The 22,371-nt window shown below is 42.0% G+C and overlaps 1 protein-coding gene and 1 long non-coding RNA gene across 4 annotated transcripts in view; one reads left to right on the top strand and one right to left on the bottom strand.

Moving 5' to 3' along the window:
* The window catches only part of LOC147113893 (uncharacterized), a 24,179-nt gene extending 10,766 nt beyond the window's left edge, over positions 1-13,413 (top strand). Inside the window, exons 2-3 of the long non-coding RNA XR_015079301.1 lie at positions 8,616-8,813; positions 12,571-13,413. This is a non-coding gene — a long non-coding RNA (uncharacterized LOC147113893). The remainder of the gene's footprint in view (positions 1-8,615; positions 8,814-12,570) is intronic.
* kiaa1191 (KIAA1191 ortholog) lies at positions 7,573-22,371 on the bottom strand. Of its 3 annotated transcripts, XM_085995287.1 has the most exons (9): positions 21,941-22,371; positions 21,638-21,731; positions 21,109-21,293; positions 19,200-19,320; positions 15,075-15,199; positions 13,412-13,518; positions 12,027-12,169; positions 9,453-9,509; positions 8,309-8,368 (listed from the first exon to the last, which is right to left on the bottom strand). In XM_085995287.1, exons 2-8 carry the CDS (start codon positions 21,663-21,665, stop codon positions 9,454-9,456), a joined length of 765 nt encoding a protein of 254 aa, XP_085851413.1. In that variant the 5' UTR covers positions 21,666-21,731; positions 21,941-22,371; the 3' UTR covers positions 8,309-8,368; position 9,453. The 3 variants fall into 3 exon arrangements, with proteins under 3 accessions (XP_085851411.1, XP_085851412.1, XP_085851413.1); XM_085995285.1 differs by lacking the exon at positions 9,453-9,509 and having other exon boundaries at positions 7,573-8,368; positions 21,941-22,360; XM_085995286.1 differs by lacking the exons at positions 9,453-9,509; positions 21,638-21,731 and having other exon boundaries at positions 7,573-8,368; positions 21,941-22,357.

Raw genomic sequence — 22,371 nt, 5'->3', positions numbered from 1 at the left:
GAACTAGGGGTCATAGTCTCAGGATAAGGGGTCGGCCTTTTAAAATTGAAATGAGGAGGAATTTCTTCACACAGAGGTTTGTAAATCTTTGGAACTTTCTGTCCCAAAGTGCTGTGGGTGCTCAGTCGTTGAGTATATTCAAGGCTGAGATAGATAGATTTTTGGACTCTCGGGAAATCAAGGGATATGGGGATCGGGCAGGAAAGTGGAGTTGAGGTCAAAGATCAGCCATGATCTTATTGCAGGCTCGAGGGGCCGTATGGCCTACTCCTGCTTTTAATTCTTCTAGACCAGATGGTCTTTTCCTGCCTGTTATTTTCATACATTCATATATCAGACCATTTAGCTTAGATCATTTTCATGGACAAGTCCTAACTCAAGTATATTTCTTGGGCTCCAATTCCAGATAAGTGTCATAATTTGAACTTTCTTGTGCTCGATATTCAGATTCAACATCACCAGTCATTCCCACAAGCTGACCTTGCATCCCTTACAATCCACAGCGGACCTTTTATTGCCCAATAGAGTTAATTTGTAGCATGTCCTGTGTATTGTAACAGAGAACCTTTGCTCTATATACCAATTACTGAAATAACGCATATCCAGATGAGGCACAACTTAAACCAATAACAACATGCATTTATATAGCGCCTTTAATGTAGTAAAAAGTCTCAAGGTGCTTCAGTGTTATCAAATAGAATTTGACACCTAGCCCAACAAGGATAGTAGGACAGGCAACCGAAAGCTTGGTCAAAGTGGTAGGTTTTAAGGAGAGTCTTGAAAGGAGAGGGGGAAAAAAAGAGGCGGAGAGGTTTAGGGAGGGATTTCCAGAGTTTAGGGCTAGGCAGCTGAACGCACAACCGCCAATTGTGGAATGATGAAAACCAGGGATGCGCAAGAGGCGAGAACTGGAGGAGCGCAGATAGCTCGGAGGGCTTTAGGGCTGGAGGAGGTTACAGAGATAGGATGCGGTGAGGCCACAGATGGATTTGAAAACAAGGATGAGAATTTTTTAATCGATGCGTTGCCTCTGAGCTACTGGTTTATCAATGGACCAATCTGTCAGTCACAGTTATAGCCTTAAGGTGAACATCTAGCTGTTCATGTGTGAGCAGGGGGCTTCCAAAGCCATCAAACCTATTTGGTTTGAAAATATAGCTCCTGATAGTGTCTTAACATTGGCCTGGATTTTACAGGGCCTATGGCCACGTATGCACGGTGTACGCGGGCGTAAGTGCCCGCAAGTTCCAGGTTTCCGCATGCGCTGCGCCTGTGTGAAAACCCGGAACTTACGATCTGTCCAGTTTCAGCTGGACAGATTGTCCACATGCGCAGGAAATGGACATTCGCTGGCGGAGAGTTGGACTATTTGCCCATCTACTGCCCACAAAACCCTTACGCCTGGTAAAAGGCGGCGTAGGGCCTTCTTGTACCAGCGAAAAGGTGCAAATGAATATTGAAATTTTTTTTTTAATCATTTAAACATTTAAAAATCTTTAAAATTAGTTTAGGTTATTTTTGGCCCCCTTTAAAAATGTTTGCATTTATTTTTCAAAAAATTTAATTTTTGTTTTAAATATTTAAATTGTACTTTTATTAATTTTAAACATGATCTATTTTTATTTAGGTTGTGTGAAAATGTATTTTTTATGTCATTCCTAATATACTTATAGGGATTCTGTACGTAAATGGAATCCCCATAAGCATAATGGGAATCCCCCTTTTTGATTGGTTGGGCCAGCCCATATGATCCCAGGGACGCTTGTGACCTACATGGGCCCCTGGCATACATGGACCTTTACGCAGGCGTACACCTGCAGGCCCAGGATTGCAAGAGTCCGAAGATACGGAGGCACCGAGTAGGTGCGTACTATTCTTGCGCGGGGGGGGGGGGGGACCATAGGTAATGACAGGATATTTAGAATGGTGACTGTCCACATGAACAGATAGTTGACGTGTTTATTGCAATTTACATCAAACCATAAGGCCTTATTTTTACATTAACAAGTTCTTCTGTTTAGTAGAAACCACATATGTATATATTGTTGGAGCTCTACCCTATTTTTCTCCTTTCTCTCTGCCCTGTCTTTTCCTTCTACCCTCCTTTAAACTCGGAATCAACCGGAGAACCAGCACACAAAAATAAAGAACAAATAACCAAAATCAGGAGCATTTATTTTTGCCTGCTTCTATCAACTGGATCCTGGTTGCGTGAAAATGTATTGTGTGTATCATTCCCAATATGCTTCAGGGAGTCCGTACATAAATAGAATCCCCATAAGCATAATGGGAATCCCCTTTTTGGACTCTTGCAGTCCGGGGCCTGCAGGTGCATGCCTGCATAAAGGCCCACATATTCCAGGGGCGCATGCGGTTCACAAGCGTCCCTGGGATTACATGGGCCGCAATGTGTACAGTCCTATAACAGTAGTCCCATCTTAAATCTGCTGCAGGGGATCAGATTCCTGTATTACACCTATTAAGCTGTTTTTACATTGTGATTTTGGTGAAGATATGGTGCCTGCTTGAACACAGACAAAATCCCAAAGGGTCATTATAAAAGGAGCAAATGCAGTTAGAGAAACTACCTAAAAAAGGTGATCTTAAGGATGGGTATCAGCTGGGACAAAGTCCCATCAAGAAAGGTCAACTTTTAAACTTAAAATAAATTGTCACCCACTGGGCCACCATTCACATTTTAAATGGTTGGACAGAGCATTCTATTATACCAAAACAAAGCAAAATACTGTGGATGCTGGAAATCCAAAATAAACAGAAAATACTGGTAAACACTCAGCAGGTCAGACAACATCTCTGGAGAAAGAAAGTTAATGTTTCATGTCGAGGACCTTTCATCAGAAATGGATGTTGGAGATTAACAGTTTTTAAGCAGTACAGAGCTGGGGGGGGGTTGGTGGGGAAGAAGGGGGAGGGTGAAAGTAGAGGAAAGAATATAGGGGCAGGCTGTGATGGGGTGGAGGGCAGGAGTGATTAAATGACAAGGGAGCGGTAATAGGACAAGAAACAAAAAATGGGTCTAGAGGAGGTGTAAATGGTTACAGTAGAATAGCAGAGGGGGAGGGAAGCATAGAAAATCTGGCAAAGAGAAGGCTCCCATGGCAGAGAAAGGAGAGTAAACCCCAGGTGTGCACACCACTCTGCCAGCCGTGTATCGATAGGGGATCCCCACCCCAAGCACCCACACCACCTCCACTCCGTGGCTCTGGGAAGGGAGCGGTAATACTTCATTACCAGCATTTGCTGTCTGAGAAAATGGGAGCAGTAGTTAAAATCTAGTTATTAAACTCGATGTTCAGGCCAGAACGCTATAAAGTGCCTAATAGAAAGATGAGGTGCTGTGCCTCAAGCTTGTGTTGAGCTGAGCATCATTGGAACAGTGTGGGAGGCCAAGGACAGAGAGGTCAGAATGGGATGGAGAATTAAAGGGGCAAATTGGAAGTAGTACAAATAACATAAGAAATAGGAGCAGGAGTAGGCCAATCGGCCCCTCGAGCCTGCTCCGCCATTCAATAAGGTCATGGCTGATCTGATCCTAACCGCCAATCTACGATCACAGAACCATCTCCTGAATCGAACAGAATTAGACACACGAAATAGGAGCAGGAGCAGGCTACACAGCCCCTGGGCCCGCTCCGCTACCCACAGGGCCATGACCGATCCGAACCTAGACTCATGTCCAAATTCCTGCCCGCTCCCCGTAACCCTTAATTCCCTTTACTTCTAGGAAACTGTCTATTTCTGTTTTAAATTTATGTAATGATGTAGCTTCTACAGCTTTTTGGGGCAGCATATTCCATGGACCTACCACCCTCTGAGTGAAGTAGTTCCTCCTCATCTCAGTTTTGAAAGAGCAGCCCCTTATTCTAAGACTATGCCCCCTAGTTCTAGTTTCACCCATCATCGGGAACATCCTCCCCGCATCCACCCGATCCAACCCCTTCACAATCTTATATGTTTCAATAAGATCGCCTCTCATTCTTCTGAACTCCAATGAGTAGAGTCCCAATCTACTCAACCTCTCCTCATATGTCCATCTCCTCATCCCTGGGATTAATCGAGTGAACCTTCTTTGTACTGACTCGAGAGCAAGTATGTCTTTTCTTAAGTATGGACACCAAAACTGTATGCAGTATTCCAGGTGCGGTCTCACCAATACCTTGTACAACTGAAGCAACACCTCCCTATTTTTATATTCTATCCCCCTAGCAATGAAAGCCAACATTCCATTGGCCTTCTTAATCACTTGCTGCACCTGCATACTAACCTTTTGAGTTTCATGCACCAGGACCCCCAGATCCCTTTGTACTTCAGTACTTTCCAGTTTCTTGCCATTAAGATAATAACTTGCTCTATGATTTTTCCTGCCAAAGTGCATAACCTCACACTTTCCAGTATTGTATTCCATCTGCCAAATCTCTGCCCACTTACTTAGCCTATGTCCCTTTGCAGGTTTTTTATGTCCTCCTCACTCACTACTTTCCCTCCCATCTTAGTATCATCTGCAAACTTTGATATGTTACACTCGGTCCCCTCCTCCAAATCGTTAATATAGATTGTAAAGAGTTGGGGGCCCAGCACTGACCCCTGCGGAACACCACTAGTTACTGATTGCCAGTCTGAGAATGAACCATTTATCCCAACTCTCTGCCTTCTGTTAGAAAGCCAATCCTCTATCCATGCCAGAATATTACCCCCAATCCTGTGATTTTTTATCTTAAGCAATAATCTTTTGTGTGGCACCTTGTCAAATGCCTTTTGGAAGTCTAAATACACTACATCCACTGGTTCCCCTTTATCCACTCTATATGTTACTTCCTCAAAGAACTCCAGCAAATTTGTCAAACATGACTTCCCCTTCATAAAACCATGCTGACTTTGTCCTATTAAATTATGATTATCCAAATGTCCTGTTACTGTCTCCTTAATAATGGACTCCAAAATTTTACCTACCACAGATGTTAGGCTAACCAGTCTATAGTTTCCAGCCTTCTGTCTACTGCCCTTTTTAAATAAGGGTGTTACATTAGCAGTTTTCCAGTCTGCCGGGACCTTTGCTGAGTCCAGGGAGTTTTGGAAAATTATTACCAATGCATCCACAATCCCTACCACCACTTCCCTCAAGACCCTAGGATGTAAGCCATCAGATCCAGGTGATTTATCCGCCTTGAGTCCCATTATTTTACCGAGTACCACTTCCTTAGTGATTTTGATCGTGTTTAGCTCCTCCCCCCCCATAGCCCCCTGTTTGTCCAGTGTTGGGATATTCTTAGTGTCTTCTACTGTAAAGACTGATATAAAATATTCAGTGCTTTTGCCATCTCCATATTTCCCACCATTAATTTCCCGGTCTCATCCTCTAAGGGACCAACATTTACTTTAGCCACCCTTTTTCTTTTTATATAACTATAAAAACTCTTACTATCTGTTTTTATATTTTTTGCTAATTTACTTTCATAATCTATCTTCCCTTTCTTAATCAATCTTTGTTATTTTTTGCTGTCTTTTAAAGTTTTCCCAATCCTCTATCCTCCCACTAGATTTGGCTACCTTATATGCCCTTGTTTTTAGTCAAATACTATCCTTAATTTCTTTACTTAGACACAGATGGCTGTCTTTTCTTTTACACCCTTTTCTTCTGTGGAATATATTTTTTTTGGAAGTTGTAAAGTAACTCCTTAAATGTACACCACTGATCATGTACCGTCTTACCCTTTAATCTATTTTCCCAATCCACTCTACTCAATTCCGTTCTCATACCTTCAGTCTCCTTTATTCAAGCTTAGCACGCTTGTTTGAGATCCAACCTTCTCACCCTCTAATTGAATATGGAATTCAACCATGTTATAGTCACTCATTCCAAGGGGATCCTTTACTAGGACATTTTTAATTAATCCTGTCTCGTTACACAGGACCAGATCTAAGGTTGCTTGCCCCCTGGTCGGTTCAGTTACATACTGTTACATTTTTAATCAAAAAGGAATGTTTGGGACCATGCACAGCGGGAAGGGAGATGAAAGGACAAGTGTTGCATCTCCTGCACTTGGATGGGAAGGGGAAGAGAGAGAGAGAGAGAGAGAGAGAGAGGTTTGTTGGTGGCATCATGTTGGGTGTGGCCGAAAAGGGAGAAATCATACCATTCTATGGAAGAATGAAGTAGATCGACCAAAATGGTCATGCCCCTCAGTGCTCATCTTTGTGAACGTTGGAATGAAGAGGATTAGGGCTATTGAAACCCATTTGCTTTCATTGCCAAAGGCTTCCTTGTGTTAAATATAGCTGTCATAGTTGGAGGATGCGATTCATTCCAAAGACTGCAGATCCAGTTGTGAAAACAAACACCTCTTGACGAGAGGTGCATCAACAAAGAAACAAGTATCATACAATAAGCATAAATTATTCAATTGGCATTTTAATACTGACAGTAGTCCACTTCTTTCAAGGGACTAGAAAATCCAGGCTACAAAATGTTAACAGCCCCTTGTGGGCAGTTTTACTTTTTTTTTAAATGAATATCACATTACCTTTATGTAGTTTTAAGACAGCCAGAAATTAGTTAATACCTGGTGGAAATACTGTTAAATACAAAATTCTCGTATGGCAGTTTTAGAAATTCCAATTACAGGAAACTCTTTGGTATCCGGCGCCGAGGGGACCGCCCTGTTGCCGGTTGATCAAAAATTCCGGATAATGGAGAGGGTTATCTACCGAGGCTATTTTTAACAAAGAAAAATTTTAAAAAATCAAGAAATGTGCAGTATACAGTAATTGGGTACTCACCTACAGAATGTTGTGTTAAAGGGATGGTGGAAGATGTTTGATTAAGTACAATACTGCCAGTTGAGGGTAATGCAATGCAATGACTACCAGCAGTGTGGGAGACAAAGTACCCCTGTAAAATGGCAGATCAGAAGAGACTACCGGCAGCGCGGGAGAGTCAGACTCCTGCTACAGGGGTATTGAGGTGTTCCGAGTTCTGACAGCGCCAAGAAGTGGCTGTTTGGAGAACTACCCCCACTGACTAACTCGGCCACCGCAGGAGACTCAGACTCTGCAACATTGCCGGTTATTGAGGTGTTGTTTTCGGAGTGAGAATTTTGCCGGTTAAGAGAATTCCGGATATTTTAGGTGCCGTTTAAACAAGAGTTTCCTGTACTTAGTTACAAAGTGTTCTTGGTACCAAGTGTTGCTGTCGTCGAGAGTTCAAATGTCAATCTGATCAACCGCTGAAAGGAGCACATCAGCAGGCTCATGAGAAATATGGTTAGATTGCATAAGTCACAGGAAACCCTCAAACATCTGGACACAAAAAAGTTCTCAGTTTCTACCACAAACTTTTACATCTCAAAATGGTTATTTAAAAAAAAATCCATTTGCAATCAACAGTACCTGTACTAATTTGTACAATTCTAGTTCAATTTAAAAAAAAAAAAAGGCTTTAACCAGGTTTGACCATCTTTGGTCAGCAACCTCAATTTAGCCAGCCATTATAAATATGGTTAACAGAATATATAACAAATTGCAGTTTCCAAAAAGAGAGAGAGTAGCCTGAAATAAGTCACAAAATTATGTGCAAGAGTTTATTTAACATATTAGACACAATACCACAAATAGACGAGTACAGGTGGTTCACTAGTACTATGCGGTTATCCCATCAGCCTTTCTCTTTAACCTCACACAAGCTAAAGTATATTATTCTGCAACACCTTGTTATCATTCACATTTTACAACAAGGCTATGTGAAACCAACTTGTTGGTTAGTTAGGATTACAACCAGAAACCTCAGCATGCATTGTACGTCAACACCGAGGCTCTAATATTCCAATTTAGCTGCAGGCTTTTTGTGGCCCGGGGCAGGGGAGAAGATGATAAAGACTGCAGAAATATATCAACATATCCTTTTTGGTGTAAATAAGCATTATGTGGGTTTCAAGTTCTTCACACTGGTTCTGATTCTACAGCAGAATTCTAATTTATCTTCTATTCCCCCCTGCTAATTTAAAAATAAAATCTCTACAAGTGTAATGTGTAGTCAGATACAACCAAATGAAGATCTCATAGGAGTGAGTTAATGTTGCAATTTACTCAAGCAGAGGGTGCACACAGCCGACATGAAGTATGGTATAATTATATTAAAATCCTGTAGGAGCAAAAACGTTTAGATCTCTGGGCTCTACATGGTGAGTCCGAACACGAGACTTTTTTTGTTTTTCTCGCAAAGTTAGCTCCATTTTGGGTGGTTTCAAGTTTGCACGATCTTCTGCCATCTTAGCAGCAGTGCCCTGAGTACGCATGATGTCCATAGGAGAGGGTTTTTGCATGCCTTTGTAATTCTGAATAGCAAAACCACCTGCAGAAAAATAATTCATGTTAGCACCAAATGCCAGAAATGTATTCTTAAAGAAATGGATTTAAAAGAAACGTCAAATAGCCAGTAATTAAAATTTACATAGAGACATTAAAATGGCAAAAACTTGGTATAAAAAATGCATTCCTCAACTCAGTCACTTTGTTGGGAGGTGTGAGGTGCTAATATATGCAGAGAAAAATTGAAAAAAAAAAAGAATTTTTGATTGAACTGGTTCTGTTTTCCACAGCACTATTTGCCATTCCCTAACAAAGGGATGGATAAGTGAACAGTTTTCACTTCTCTACCAATGTTGCTCTATCACGAGCCAACAGCAACTGCACAGTAGTATTCTGGGTTGGATTTCCTCAGTGGATGACACAGCGATGATGGAGAACAAAAATCTGTACCTCTACAATAATGCACAAGCACCAGGTTTTAAAAAAAGGTACCCCAAGAACTTGTGTAGAACTGTTCCTGATGAGGGTCTGCTCCACTGAGGAGTCAGAAATGCTGCCCAGATAGTTCTTCATTTAATGCGTTCAATATGAAAGCATTTTTGCATAAAACTAGAAAAAAAAGATTTATATTGGTTGAATGCCATTTGTGCAGCTTTCATACTATATTAATGATTTAGATGAAGGGACTGAGTAACGTATCCCAGTTTGCTGATGATACAAAAAGTTAGGTGGGAAAGTAAGCAGTGAGGAGGACGCAAAGAGGCTGCAGAGAGATATGACAGGTTGACTGAGTGGGCAAGAACATGGCAAATGGAATACATTGTGGGGAATTGTGAAGTTATGCACTTTGGTAGGAAAAACAAAAAAGCAGAATTTTTTTTTGAATGGAGAGAGAGACTGGGAAAGGTTTGCACTCAGAGGGACCTGGGTGTCCTTGTACATGAATCACAGAAAGTTAACATGCAAGTACAGCAAGCAATTAGGAAAGCAAATGGTATGTTAGCTTTTGTTACAAAAGGGATTGGAGTATAAGAGTAAAGAAGTCTTACTACAATTATACAGGGCATTGGTGAGGCCACACCTGGAGTACTGTGTACAGTTCTGGTCTCCTTACCCAACATACTTGCCTTAGAGGGAGTGCAGTGAAGGTTCACTAGACTGGTTCCTGGGATGAGGAGATTGCTCTACGAGGAGAGATTGAGTAGACTAAGCCTATATTTCTTGAGAGTTTAGAAGAATGAGAGGCGATCTAATTACATACATAGAAGATAGGAGCAGGAGTAGGCCATTCGGCCCTTCGAGCCTGCTCCGCCATTCAACGAGATCATGGCTGATCATCTAAACCCTAGCACCCGGTCCCTACACCGACAGCCATCCCACACAAGCCCCATCCCCGTAACCCCACGTATTTAATCCCCCCCTAACACGAAGGGCCAATTTTTTTTTTTTGTCATGGCCAAATCAACCTAACCCGCACATCTTTGGACTGTGGGAGGAAACCGGAGCACCCGGAGAAAACCCACGCAAACACGGGGAGAATGTGCAAACTCCACACAGACAGTCACCAGAGGCCGGATTTGAACCCGGGTCCCTGGCGCTGTGAGGCAACAGTGCTAACCACTATGCCACCGTGCTGAAACAAAATTCTTGAGGGGCTTGATAAGGTTAATGCTGGAAAAATGTTTCCCCTGGTTGGGGAATCTAGAACATGGGGTCACAATCACAGAATAAGGGGTAGGCCATTTAGGTGGAGAGGAGGAGGAGAAATTTCTTCACTCAGGGTTGTGAATCTTTGGAATTCTCTACCTCAGAGAGCTGTGGCTGCTCAGTCATCGAGTATATTCAAGACAGAGGTCGATAATTTTTTGGGAACGAAGGGAATTAAGGGATATGGGGATAGTGCGGGAAGGTAGAGTGGAGGTAGATGATCAGCCATAATCTTGTTGAATGGCGGAGCAGGCCTGAAGGGCCAAATGGCCTACTCCAGCTCCTATTTCTTATGTTCTTATACTCTTTTTGCCATGTAACAAGATACAATTAAAATGACAGAGGGTTAGAAGAGGGTAGCAAAGTGAAATGGGGAAGCTAGTATAAACACAAAGTAAGAGAATCAAGAAAGGGTAGGGCCAATTGGAGTTGAATAAGGAAATCTTCTTGTGGAGGATGAAGGACTAAAGTAGAGATGATATGAGTACTTTCACAGGAGAATGCAGTTCTGGGAGTTAAAAAGGTACAAGAACAGGTGGTGGAGCAATTAGATAGGATAACTAGATAAGGAAACAGTACTTAAGAAATTGGTGTAACTCAAAGATAAAAAGGAACCAAGACCTGACCAAACACATCACAGAATGCTGAAGTAATGGAGGGGAAATAGAGGCTCTGACCAAAAATCTTTCATAGGTCCTCGGATATGGAAGTTGTGCTAGAGGCCTGAATGGTTGCCAATGTAATACCTCTATTCAAAAGCTTAAAAAGGGGGCTAAACCTGGTAACTATAGACCAGTCAACTAATCAGTAATAAGTAAGCTTCCAAAAGGTCATATTACAGAAACATTCACCTTACAGGGTAAAACTAATACTCATCTAGAAAGACAAGGACAGCCAGCATAGACTTGTACAAGTCATGTTTGACAAATTTAATGGAAAGTAATAAATTTGAGAAAATAATGAAGTGTACCGATAAAGGAAATGGTTTGGGTACAAAAGGCACCCGAGAGTGCTGCATAATAGGCTTGTTGGTTAAATTAAGGCAACAGTAATTTCATATTTGTTGTTTTTTTCCAAGACAAGAATTGGGAGATTAGGATTTAGTTGGTGCTGAGCAAATTCAAATAGATTTTGTTAATCTTCCTACAATAGCAAAATACTGTAGATGCTGGAAACCTGAAACAGAAAGTGCTGGAAACATTTAGCAGGTCAGGCAGCATCGAAGAGGAGAAATAGTCAACGTTTCAGGGCGAACCCTTCATCAGAGCTGGAAAAGGTTAGGGAGGAGAGATTTTTAAGCAGAGGAGGAAAGAACAAAGGGAAGGTCTGTGATGGGATAGAAGGCAGGAGAGATTGAACAACAAAAGGGATGATAGTGTAAGGCAAAAGGTAATGGGACAAGTTAAGAAAAGATGGCTCTAGATGATGCATGGTGGCAGCAACATTAACAGCTACCATGTGAGGAAACAAGAGCAAAAAAAAAAACTACAGCGGCCAATTTATATTGAAATTGTTGAACTCTATGTTAAGTCCAGAAGGCTATAAAGTGCCCAATAGAAAGATGAGGTGCTGTTCCTCGAGCTTACGTTAAGCTTCGTTGGAACAATGCAAGAGGCTGAGGACGGAGAGATCAGAGTGGGAGTGGAGGGGAGAATTAGTGACAGGCAACCGGTAGCTGTCACTTTGGTACCTCACATCATCATCATATCGTCTAGAGCCATCTTTTGTTTCTTAACTTGTCCCATTACCTTTTGCCTTCCACGATCATCCTTTTGTCATTCAATCTCTCCTGCCTTCCATCCATTCACAGACCTTCCCTTTGTTTTTTCCAACCCTCCTCCTTGCCCGCTTAAAAATCTCTCTTCCCTGATCTTTTCCAGTTCTGACAAAGGGTTTGACCCGAAACGTTGATTCTGTTTCTACTCTCTTTGATGCTGCCTGACCTGCTGAGTGTTTCCAGCACTTTGTTGTTATCTCATTGTTAATCTTCCTACCTGGTTCAGTTGCTCTGTAATTCTGTGTACGCATGAAAGGCCTCCATTTTTCAGCTGCAGTTGCTTCACTAACAAATGTAGTGGAATCTCCTTCTGGACTTTTACTGTTCAAATCAGAAGATGCTCCCTGGCCAAACAAAGATCTGAAACCAGCACCAGAAAAGCAATAAAAATATTTCTTCCCCTCTATCACAAGACAGCATTAACTCAATTATTATATATATATATTAAAATCAAATGTTTAGTAATCATATCCAGGTACATTAAATATCTATATATAGTGAAATATTCAGATAAATTAAATCACAAAAATTTACAAATTTAATGTTAAAAAGTTTTTGTGCATCTCGTCGAGGAACTGACTTAAGCACAAAATAAGATCCAGCTCATTTACAATAGATTTTTCACCCACAACCATTGGGTAGTTAGTAAACTAAACATTAAAAATACGAATACAAAAAAAATACTGCAGATGCTGGAAATCTGAAAGTTCTGACGAAAGGTCTCAACCTGAAACGTTAACTGTTTCTCTTCCTCTTCACAGATGCTGCCTGACCTGCTGAGTATCTCCAGCATTTTCTGTTTTTATTAAAAATACTAATTGTGATTTTGCTATGGCATCAACAAGAACACTCACCCTTCTGTAAGATGGTTGTACGACTAATTGTTATACAACATTAAATGCCGCAGCCCCCACCACCCCCCTTTTGCAACTGATACCAACTTGTTTCACCTGTACTAAAGATGGGCACGAACTACTGCCACTGAGTGACCAAGAAAGCCAACCAAGGAATGAAAAGATAGGCAGATTGCTGGGGACGCATCGAACAAGGGCAACAACCAGCAGATGGGATCAGATTCTGCCAGGCGTACAGACTAGCTTATGGCAAGATAATTAGTTGCTATCCGTTTGGGAAAATGTAGCTACTGATCCTACTTGGATTAGACCGTGCTCATTTCTTTTCCAATTGATTACTGTTCATCGCTCGTGTTGGACAACAGCCCCAGTCCCAGGATCGCCTTAGCAAAATTTTAAAAAACCATCCTCCAACAATTTTAGATTGTTGCCCTCCTTTCATGCATCTCTATCCATCGGTGTACCTTTCATGCCTTGATCGGTTTTCTTTGCCACTCAGTGGCGGTAGTTCTTACCCATCTTTAGTATAGGTGAAACTGCTCAAGTTAGCTTGTTCCAAAAGTTGGGGGGGGGCTACAGTATTTAATATCTTGTACACATTTAGTCACCACCCTGGAGTCATCCAAGGTGGAAACAATAGAATGATTTCCATTATTTTGGATTAAAAAATGAAATGAGTTGATAATAGCTGTAGCAATTTAAGTTAACTGAACAAATATTTTGTGCCAGTTTACAACTTTTTCTATACCTGCGATTTGGCATTGGTGAGGCCTGTGGAGTCCCGCAGGGAGTTGAGTGGGTTGATGAGGATAGCTGCTTATCTTTATTTAGATCCACACTCTGTACTTTGAATTTCTGTTTTTTTTTAAAAAAACAAATAAATTGCAAACATAAATACTAAAGCGGCAGCCAATAGGCAGATGTAATCTTAAAGACTATTTATTTAGTCACAAAGCTCAGCTAGTAAAGCCAGTGTGCAACTGACTCAGCCCAGAACATCTTATGGTCCATTCCTGGTAAACAGATTGTAGCAAGGGAGCTGATCTTGAGCTGGAGTAGTGGGGGAAAGATAAAAATAGCTAGGGTTACTACTTTAGGTAATTATCTGGTGACCCTGCTGGAAGGTAATTATCTGGTGACCCTGCTGGAAAGCACAAAATTGAACAATGAACATGGCCAGGATCAGGGATTCCCTCATAGTTGAATAGCCCATCACTTATTATCTAGGCTCATACATGAAGAATGGCAATAGAAAACAACTGCTGGTAACACACCAGTTACACCACAGACCAGGACTGGTTTGTGTCCATGATTTCCTCTCCTTCACAAGGAGGAAGCTTTTTTAATATAAAGACTCAGTATCCCAAAGCATTGTACTTTTACCTTTGAAACCTAAATTCAGCCCACACTATTGGGATGAAAGTCTTCTCTTTTGCTACCTATGTATGGTCCTACAATAAAATGAGATTGGTGGTCTCAACATAGCTCTTCGGAGCAAAAGTACTACAGCACAAATCACCAATTCATCCATTAGGGTGGCTACTATGGTCCATAACATGTGGGATTTACTCTGCATGATATAATGGCCTGGATTTTGCAGTCAGCGGCGAAGAAACAGCATTCGCCACTGACCTCAAAGAAAGCTACCCGCAAAGATCTAGCAATCTGTGGTGTGGTTTTCACCTTTCTTGACGTTAATTTCATTCTGGCGCCAGGACTAGGGGATCTCCGGCATCCCGCAACAGTGATGTCATCAAGCAGTCTAAGCATTCAATCACAATGAAGAATTCTCAGAGAGCAAACCAAGAAGTAAAAAGCATTGATTATCAATTTTTAATCATTTTACAGAGAGCAAAATAAAGATTAGGACATACACATGGGATTAAGGTAGAACATGAAATATCAAACTTAAAATTATTTTTTATTATATTAAAAATCTATGGGAATTTGTATCATAAATGAAGCAAATTTGACTTCCCTCAAATATAAAATTCATTTTTCAGGGCCAGAGAGGTTGTTCAGCAGTAATTATGACCTAGTACACCGCTAAAAACCCAGTTACATCTCATTCAACAAGGCTCAACTTTTTATTGGGAGTGGGGGGGGGTGGAAAGAGAGTTACAGCATAAAAAGTGTAAGTTCACGTCAATTCAAGTGATTTCTAAGATTTCCATCTACAAGGACTTCAACGCACCGTAGAGGAACGGGGAATCACAGAGCAACTTCTAGATTTCCACGTTTAACTGCGCACGTGTGGATGCCAGAAATTGCTGTCAGTTAAACAGGGTAATGACGGCAAACGCTGACAGTTTCGCTATCAGTACAACCACAAATTCCGGGCCATTATCATACTTGAGCTGGTGGTGCACACCAACATTTGATGCATAAATGGAAAAGTGCTCCATTCTCACCTGTAATGCTTCCCCCACACGGTGATAACTGGCCTCTTCTGCAACTAGGCCCTTGTGTGGTTGGTAACCAGCATCTGTCAGACCAGCCTGCTTCTCAAACCGCTGTATGCTTTCCTGCGTCTGCTCTGGTAATTAAAATATAAAACAAAACAATTTAAAAGCCAGAGGAAACATTATTACTTTTACTACGTACAAAAGGAAATGGTAATGGTCAGTGTGCATTATAGACCAGCAATTAAAACTAGAGTGGATATATTTAATACAAATTTCTCTTTCAATATACAAACTATTTAACCAGAATATTTCCAACAACAATTTTCATTTATAAAAGCACTCCGTTGGAATGACATCTCAAGAGCACTTTACGGAAAGGTGAAAAAAAAATGGACAGAGCAGAGGGGTAAAACATGTAGAATGGAGTTGGGGCAGGGTTAAAACAGTGGTCGAGAATCAAAAATCTTCTGTTCTGCTTTCAAAAGCTTCCTGAAGAAACATACATAGAAACATAGGCCCCTCGAGCCTGCTCCGCCATTCAATGAGATCATGGCTGATCATCCAAATTCTGAACCCTGTCCCTGCAGAGGCAAGGCAGAAGGATTTCAGGGGGGAGTTCCAGAAGGGAACAGCACAGTAGTTGAAAGATAGTGAGTGGAGGCTATAGGGAACAATAGAATAGACCTGTTTCAGAGAGGCACAAGGTTCAAACAGTGATTTTAGGTTACAAGAGGAGCAAGGAAGTAAAAGATTTGAAGCCAAAGATACAAATCTTGGAGTTGCTACATAGGGGTACAGTGAGCCAATGAAAAGCAGGGCTTTGAGTGGATACAGTAAGTAGAATTCAGAATGAAGTGCAGGATGGAAATGGGGAACAGGAAATGCCAACTAGGAAAACATGAGAAAACCCAGTCTTGAGGTGAGAAAGGTATATTAAAGTCTTGACATCAGTGAACAAGCGGTCAGGTGGAAGCAGGCAACAATATTGTTCAAGGCGAAAGCTTTCATTGGGAATGAAACTTAGCTCAGGATCAAGTACCGCACCAACAGACTTAAACAGTTGAGGAGGCTGATGGAATACAAATAAAAAGATTTGCTTAAGTTAAGCTGGAAGAAATTTTGATTTATCAAAGACTTAATCGAAGACAGGCAGTTGGGAAGTCAAGCAGCAGACTCAAGGAACGAGGCAGAAATGCAAAGCTGGGAGTTGTCAGCATACATATTGAATCGGATCCTGCGCTTTTAGGTGAGGTCACCAAGGGGCAGTATACAAACAGTGAAGGGGTGATGATTATGGATGGAGTCCTGGGTACATCAGTGGTGATCATATGCTCATGGGAAGAGAAACCATTAAGACATATGTAGTGTTGTTGTTAGACAAGTCAAAATGTAACCAGTAGAGAAGAGTGCCACAAGAGAGATTGCCACGCAGTCACACTGGAGAAGGATAATGATCAACATTGTCAATGGAAGCAGAGGTGTTAGAAGCATAAGGACTGTCTTCTGTGATTCTGTGACAGTGACCTCTATCAGTCACAAAAGATGTAATTGGTAACTTTGATCAGTGCAATCTCATGTAGGTGGGCCAGATTGGAGGGTCCCAAACAGGGAGTGGTGTGAAAGGTGGGCCTGTAGTTGCAAGACAGAAGTATTCTAGAACTTTGAAGACAAAGGTAAGATATGAGTGATTAACTGGAAAGAGTGGAACAATTTTTTTTTTTTTTTTTTTTTTTTTTTTTTTTTTTTTTTTTTTTTTTTTTTTTGAGGAAGTGGTGATGATGGCGGTTTTGAAGGAGGTAGTTTTGTGTCAGCAAGCAATAGGCTGAGAAGCAAAAGTTGAGTGGTCAGAAGCGGGGGGGGGGCAGGAAGGACTCAAGGGAGCAGGTGGTGAGCTTCACAGATGAGTCATGGCATAGGTAGGAGGCAATGGTAGAGATGCTGCTCTGGATACCTCAAGAAATCCATAAGTTCTTTGCATTTTCTTTGAAAACAGGATGAAAGAAGTAGGTGGGGAAGCAGGGCAAGAGAGACAGTTAGTAATGCAGAATAAGAGTTTGGAGTTTCTTCTACTCTCCACGGTTGACCATACCATCCTACTCCAATGCCTCCCCTCCATCATCCAGCTAGGTAAAGTAATGTCCTTGCTTGGTTCCTATCCTATCTATCCAGGCGTAGCCAGAGAATCACCTGCAGTGGTTTCTCTTCCTGCCCAGTTACCTCGAGTTCCCCGGATCTATCCTTGGCCCCCTCCTATTTCTCAACTACATGCTGGCCCCTGGCAACATTATATGAAAACATCATGTCAGGTACCACGTGTACACCAACAACACACAGCTCTACCTCACCACCACCTTTCTCAACCCCTCCACTACCTGATTTGTAAGGCTCTTTGTCCAACATCCAGTACTGGACAAGCAGAAATTTCCTTCAACTAAATATTGGTAAGACTGAAGCCATTGTCTTTGGTCCCTGCCACAAACTGTTACCTAGACGCAGACTCCATCCCTCTCCCTCGTCACTGTTTGAGGCTGAACCTGACTATTCACAACCTTGGTGTCCTTTTTGACACCGAGATGAGCTGACATCTCAATAGCCCTCCATCACCAAGACCACCACCTTCGACCTCCGTAACATCGCCCGGCCTCAGCTCATCTGCTGAAACCCACATCCATGCCTTTCTTACTCTAGACTCGATTATTCCAATGCGCTCCTGGCTGGCCTCCCATCTTGCTCCTTCTGTAAAACTCTGCTGCCTGTATCCTAACTTGCACCAAGTCCCATTCACCCATCACCCCCGTGATCACTGACCGACATTGGCTCCCGGTCCAGCAACACTTCAATTTTAAAATTCACATCCTTATTTTCCAAATACCCAAGGCCCAAGCTCTTGAATTCCCTCCCTAAACCTCTCTACTTCGCCCCTTTAAAATGTTCCTTAAAATCTAGCTCTGACCAAACTTTTGGTCACCTGTCCCAATAGCTCATGTGGCTCGGTGTTTGATAGTGTTCCTGCGAAGCACATTTGCTCATTTTACTGCATAAAAGGCCCTATATAAATGCAAGTTGTTAATGTTGGATTTAGCCAGGAAAAGCCAGCAATAATAAATCAAGCCAGATCTGGCAGTGAACCAACAGGCTGGTTAAAAGCCAGGTACATTTGAGCTTATGAGGTCTGGAATTGAGATCTTGGAGGTAGCTGTTGTACTGGTGGAGTGACAGGTGACAGGGCCAAGGCCATTAAAAAGGTAATGGTGAGGCAGTTATGAAGGGCATTAATGCCATTGCAGATGGCAGGTCAGAGAAGATGAAGGATAGAGTTTGAGAAGGCCCTAAAAAAGAGCTGGGGAGAGGGGTTCCAACTCACCCTCACCACAGACAGTGAATGAAACTGGAGGGGGTTTGGGCTGTCGAGTGAAATAAGTGATCTCAGAGCACCCCAGTGACAGAAGTCTCGAAGCCTTTGTAATAACAATGTTGAGAAGGTAGCCATGTACATGGGTGGAGAAAATCAATAGAGGGTGCGGTTGATGGAAGCAAGTGTGCAAGGAAATTAGTGGTAGGGAAAGGCAAGTTAGGATGGAGGTTGAAATCATCAAGAACAAGAGGATGCTTAGTGTAGGGACAGAGGGTAAACTAAAGGAAAAAATTCAGTGAGGAAAGCACCTAGGAACTTAAAAATCAATAGATGGAGTTTTGAGAGAGGTGGGCAGGATGATAAATGATGAAGTGTTCTTGGGGGAGGGGAAGAGAGAAAATCTCCAGGAAGTCAACTCTGGAGAATATAATGCTACTCCAGAGTCCAAGCAGCAGAGGAGATGTCAGAAACATAATCCAAGCCTGGTTGGTACAATGGCAATCCAAATCTGATATTGGGTTCAGATTGCTGACCCCAAAGGGTAATGGTCTGAAGCTGCACAATTGTTAGAGGTCAGATATGTTAGAGGTCAGGGGTGATTGGAAGGAGGGAATTTAGGTGCACTAGTGAAGCAAAAACTTAAAACATCTACACCAGTGGAATAGTCTAAGTAGAGTCTTGAGACAGTGTCCTTTAAGATCTTTACTACAACAATTAAGATTTATCACTATTCAGTCAGCAAATCTTAATGCAGTGGTTTAAAAGGGCTTTCTTACTTGTCATAAGTGAGTTCATGATGACAGAAGTTGCTTTGGCTTTCACCACATGGGCTTTGCTCAGGCTCTCTGTTAATGGAGCTATGATCGAAGACGAAGCACCATTTTCTCCATCTTCCACCTAGAGTAAAAGACCACGAGGTGAAACATTTCCTTGCAGAATACACACAATGTAATTATTTTGCTTTGCAAGTCTGAAAGTCTGTATCATAGGTACTTGTGCATTTTTTTTTAAAAACCAATCAGCACTTGTTATGTAAATGGTAGGTATAGCTCAATTCTAAAACTATATATGGTTGGTATGATTTTGCATGAATTGCTATCGCATCACAATTTTATACAATTTACTGTACAAATCTATGCATTTTTACTGTTTAAATATCCAGTTATGAGTTATGTCACTGATTAAAAAACATAATTGCCTCAACTGTTATCTGTTCCTATTTCAAATACAGGTGTTAACTACCATCCATGTTGATGTACCTTCAGTTATATGTAAGCTGTTACAAACAGGTTCAACAACTCAAGCAATATCATAGGCCTCCTTCACATGGGTTAATTAAAGGCCTAATCTGTAAAGAAAATTGTACTACAAGGATAGATAATAATGCAGAGTTCAATATGAAAAATAGTTCTAAAAGACTGGTCCAATAACCTGTCATTGGCAAACGCGGACTGATGCATCAGTTAGCATCTGAAGTAGAATTATATGCCCCACATCACCCAAACCTCGAAGCTTTTACAACCCTTCAGATCACTTGTTCTGAACATCACTGAAGTGACAATCCTATGAAATGAGCATACTATTTATAAAAATGGTCAACCTAAAAGAAAAGATTTGCATTTATATATCACCTGTCACAATCTCAGGACCTCCCAAAGTGCTATACTGCCATGGCAGTAACCTCAAGTTAGTAACAGTGCATGATGTTCTACAATTAACTTGGGAGTTAATAAGTCCACCAGACCACATTCTAGTAACTATGGGTTCCAGGAATTTACATTTGTGATAAAGACAACAAGCAGCATAAACTGGAAGTTTCTACTTGTAATGGATGCATGCCATACCAGGCACTAGAAATTTTCACCTTCAAAAAGGTAACAGAGTATGTTGATCATGATCAAATTATCAGCCAGTATACATAATTCTGCTTGGTAGGCAGCGCTGCATTAAAAGATCTTTCTGGAGCCATTTTTCAGACGACTATTAAAGAAACCACCTACTGGTATAACATGGAAATGGCAGAAGCCGCGCGTCCAAATTCAGGCTGGTTTCTTTAATAGCAGTCTGAAATATGGCTCCAGAATGATCTTTGATTGCAATGTTGCCTACCAAGCAGAATTCATGTATAATCGGCTGACAATTGGCTGCATATAGTGACACACCACTATTCCCGGCCAGAATGGAGATGATTGGGGGAATTCCCACGTCAATCACGCCTTGCACTGCTGCAAGTGACTGGGATGCAACCATCCTCCACTCAGCATTCTGCTGGAGAAATCACCCTGCTTTTATACGGAGAAGTTGCAGATTTATTTGCTGCTGCAGTTGGTATAAATTATTTTTAAACACACTTTATTTACTTTGCTGAGTAAATACTGCAAGTCCGAACTCCCTAGCAGAATACACAAAGAAACTCGTAACACATATTAAACTCTTGGAACAAAAGCGACTGAAAAAGTGTAATTTGCAGAAAAATAATTTTCATGAGTGCCTATCTGCTGCCCATAATCAACATAACACGATGAAAATTGGAAAAACTTCAATAATAAAAAGACGGAGAACAAATATGCACAGCAGGTTCCAGCATCCAAAGCACACTATTCAACTGCAAATTTAATATTTTATTTAAGTGGGGACATACAAATGTTACTGCAATTCTCACATTGCTAATAAATAGAAGTATACCATAGACAATTGTTGGTATTTCCGCTCTGGGATAACGGGTTTCCACAATATATTGCTCCCCATATCAGAAGGTGGAGGTGTCATTGGCGTTAAATCTTCCAAGGCGTCATCATAACTGAATGCCCGACGGTGTATCCCTATTGGTAGGGACATCTTTTCTAGTAGACTCGAAGAATGTTCGATGGCTGAAACATACATGGACAGTACATTTAATTTTACTTGTGTACAAGCGTCAATGGCAGTGATCTATTGGGTTATATAATTTGCATTAATTGTAGCATCAAGATATTCATCAGTTACGTTAAATCATCGATAAATAAAACCATGCTCAATTGCAATTAAATCAAATTTGAAGTTGTACTGCCGAAAACAATTTGGACAATTAAAATGAATGCATATTAGAAACACAGCCTTAAAACACGAACAATTCGCGATAGCGACTACATGAAAACCGGGTTTCTTTTGCCGTTAAAAGCACTACAAATAAAGAGGGTGGGAACAAAGCAGAACAGAAACGAGCCCAAATTACCAGGAACGTTATGTTCATTTGAAGCCATAATAGCTGTTTTACTGCTACAGTTTCTCCAGATGGAAACACAGAACAGGCTTTAAGATTCCTCCACCTGTTAAGAAAAAACATACAAGAGACACTAAATCCCTCCTTCCTTCCAGAAGAAAGAAACAAACAGCACACCCCCCTCTCTCTCTCTCTCTCTCTCTCTCTGTAGGCCTGGTAAAGTAAGGGCTGCATGGAGCAGCAGTGGCTGCACTGCGTCCCTCGGCACCGGTTGGTAACGGGAGACACGGCCCGGAGTAACGAAGATGCACTTACGGTCTTGGTCTGGTGTGGCGTGGGTGAGCGGCTGAAGCGCAGTCCTACCGCCGCAGCAGCAGCCCGCGGTGCGGGGCGCCCCCGGCGTGGAGCGGGTTACACTGAGGCATGTCGCGGCTATCGGGAGGGAGGGAGGCGGCGGGCTGCAACTCGGAGCCGGCTCTCAGGTCCGACCGGATTCCGCCATCACAAAACCCGCCGCAAGTTGATGAGTGGGGTGGGCGGGTGGCAGTTAGTGTTGCTGGTGTCGAGGCCAGGCTCACCCAGCAGTGGTCCAAGAGGGTCGCCCTCCCCGCCGGCAGACCCGGGAGGTGCTGAGATCACAGCCGAGGCCCAAGCCGCTCTGTCTGACTGTGTGCGCGTACGTGCCGACCGCCCGGCGCCGCTCCGCCCCTGACAGTTTAACGGCCGCCCAGGCAGTGACGCAGCCG

The sequence above is a fragment of the Somniosus microcephalus genome, chromosome 8 (genome assembly GCF_052327205.1).
Source record: "Somniosus microcephalus isolate GS21.2 chromosome 8, FLI_Smic_1.0, whole genome shotgun sequence".
NCBI classification, from domain to species: domain Eukaryota; kingdom Metazoa; phylum Chordata; class Chondrichthyes; order Squaliformes; family Somniosidae; genus Somniosus; species Somniosus microcephalus.
The sequence above is the reverse complement of the archived record's forward strand: the minus strand, read 5'-3'. Positions and strand labels throughout refer to the sequence as shown.